At 44.6% G+C, this 1,622-nt stretch overlaps 2 protein-coding genes across 2 annotated transcripts in view; one reads left to right on the forward strand and one right to left on the reverse strand.

The window, feature by feature from the left end:
- The window catches only part of LOC125483088 (dynein axonemal heavy chain 14-like), a 13,312-nt gene extending 12,317 nt beyond the window's left edge, over positions 1-995 (forward strand). Inside the window, exon 8 of the mRNA XM_048596613.1 lies at positions 135-995. Within this exon, the coding sequence (XP_048452570.1) occupies positions 135-332 (198 nt within the window). The 3' untranslated portion in view covers positions 333-995. The remainder of the gene's footprint in view (positions 1-134) is intronic.
- Positions 996-1,054: 59 nt separating this feature from the next.
- Positions 1,055-1,622, reverse strand: part of LOC125483089 (dynein axonemal heavy chain 6-like) — a 343,417-nt gene continuing 342,849 nt past the window's right edge. Inside the window, 1 exon segment of the mRNA XM_048596614.1 lies at positions 1,055-1,090. Coding sequence (XP_048452571.1) covers positions 1,055-1,090 — 36 coding nt within the window.

The raw sequence follows: 1,622 nt of genomic DNA on the forward strand, positions 1-1,622 counted from the left end.
CCCTCGGAGGGACTGGGGGGGGGGGAGTCCCTCGGAGGGACCGGGAGTGGATGAGTTGTGAAAGTGTGTTAATGCTGATGAAAAGTTACACATTGTTTCCTGATATCGGCTGAAAGCACTTTATCTGATTTCAGATTGACAGGAAGACAGCAGGACTCTCTGGGAAAAGGTTTTATGAGTGTCCCCTGTATCGAACATCCCGCCGAGCTGAAATGCTCTCATCGACTGGTCACTCTACCAACTTTGTCATTCCTGTCAATCTGCCCACCCTTCTTCCTGTCAGTCACTGGGTTACGCGAGGTGTGGCACTCCTGTGCCAGCTGGATGACTGACACCTTTGCATCTCCCTAGAATATAGAACTTCAAAATCCAACCTCAATGCTCTTTTGCTTCCATTTTACCATTCTCCCCATCCCTGAAGTTCCTTGTTACTCTTACATTTATTCCTGATTTCCAATCAGAACCTGTCCCTGGTCATGTGGTATTCCAACCCCATTGATCCCTATTACTCATCTCAATTCACTCCAGAATTTCAATACTTCACTCCCAGTTTCCAAAGCTCAGCACAATCCTCAATTCCCAATGATCCACTCCCAATGATTCCCAGTTTCCTAATCCAATGCTATCTCAGAATTCTAATGTTCCGCTCCCAATGATCCTGTTTCTAAATTTCTGCCCTTTTCCAGAATCTTAATATTCTACTCCTATTGACGCCCAGTTTCTGAATCTCTGCCCTATCCCAGAATCCCAATATTCCCCTCCTGCTGATATTCAGAAACTAATATTCCACTCCCATCGATTCACACGCTTAACCAGACAGGCCAGGCCAGGCCAGGCTGTTATGGGGAGGTGGGACTGGGGTTGGTGCAGGAACTGCCTGTGACAGGGAACTGTATGTGTAAATGGATTCAAGGCGTCTATCAACTCTACATTCAGCTAATGGGAGCAGTTCGCAACATGGCTTTACGGACATCAATATATTTCTGAGAGTTAAGCTGTGCTTTAATTGATTCAATAAATGGTTGTGATTTCTCAATTCTTCCTAATTTGATTTCTAGTTTGTTCCCCACACCTCATTCCAGTTGGCATTCTATCCAAAATAGGCAGCATAATCAGGAAGTGCAGTAATCCCAGAGACTGTCAGTCTGACTGTGATTACAGACACATGTACTAACTTTTTTCGGCTGGGAAGTAGGAGACAGAGGGTGGTGGTAGATGGTTGTTTTTTGGACTGGAGGCCTGTGACCAGTGGTGTGCCGCAAGGGTCATTGCTGGGCCCATTACTTTTTGTCATTTATTTGAATCATTTGGATGCGAATATAGGAGAAAGGATTGTTAAGTTTGCAGATGACACCAAAATTGGTGGTGTAGTAGACAGTGAAGAAGTTTATCTCAGAGTGCAACAGGATCTTGGGCTAGTGGGCCAAAGGAGGGGCAAATGGATTTTAATTTAGATAAATGTGAGTTCTACATTTTCACAAGGAAGCCAGGACAGGTCTTTTACAGTTAATTGTAGGGTTCTGGGGAATGTTGCAAAACAAAGAGACCTAGGGCTGTGGGCTCATAATTCCTTGTAAGTGGAGTCTCAAGTAAACAGGATGGTAAAGAAAGCCAAAAGAACT

The sequence above is a fragment of the Rhincodon typus genome, chromosome 5 (assembly GCF_021869965.1).
Source record: "Rhincodon typus isolate 14 chromosome 5, sRhiTyp1.1, whole genome shotgun sequence".
NCBI lineage: Eukaryota > Metazoa > Chordata > Chondrichthyes > Orectolobiformes > Rhincodontidae > Rhincodon > Rhincodon typus.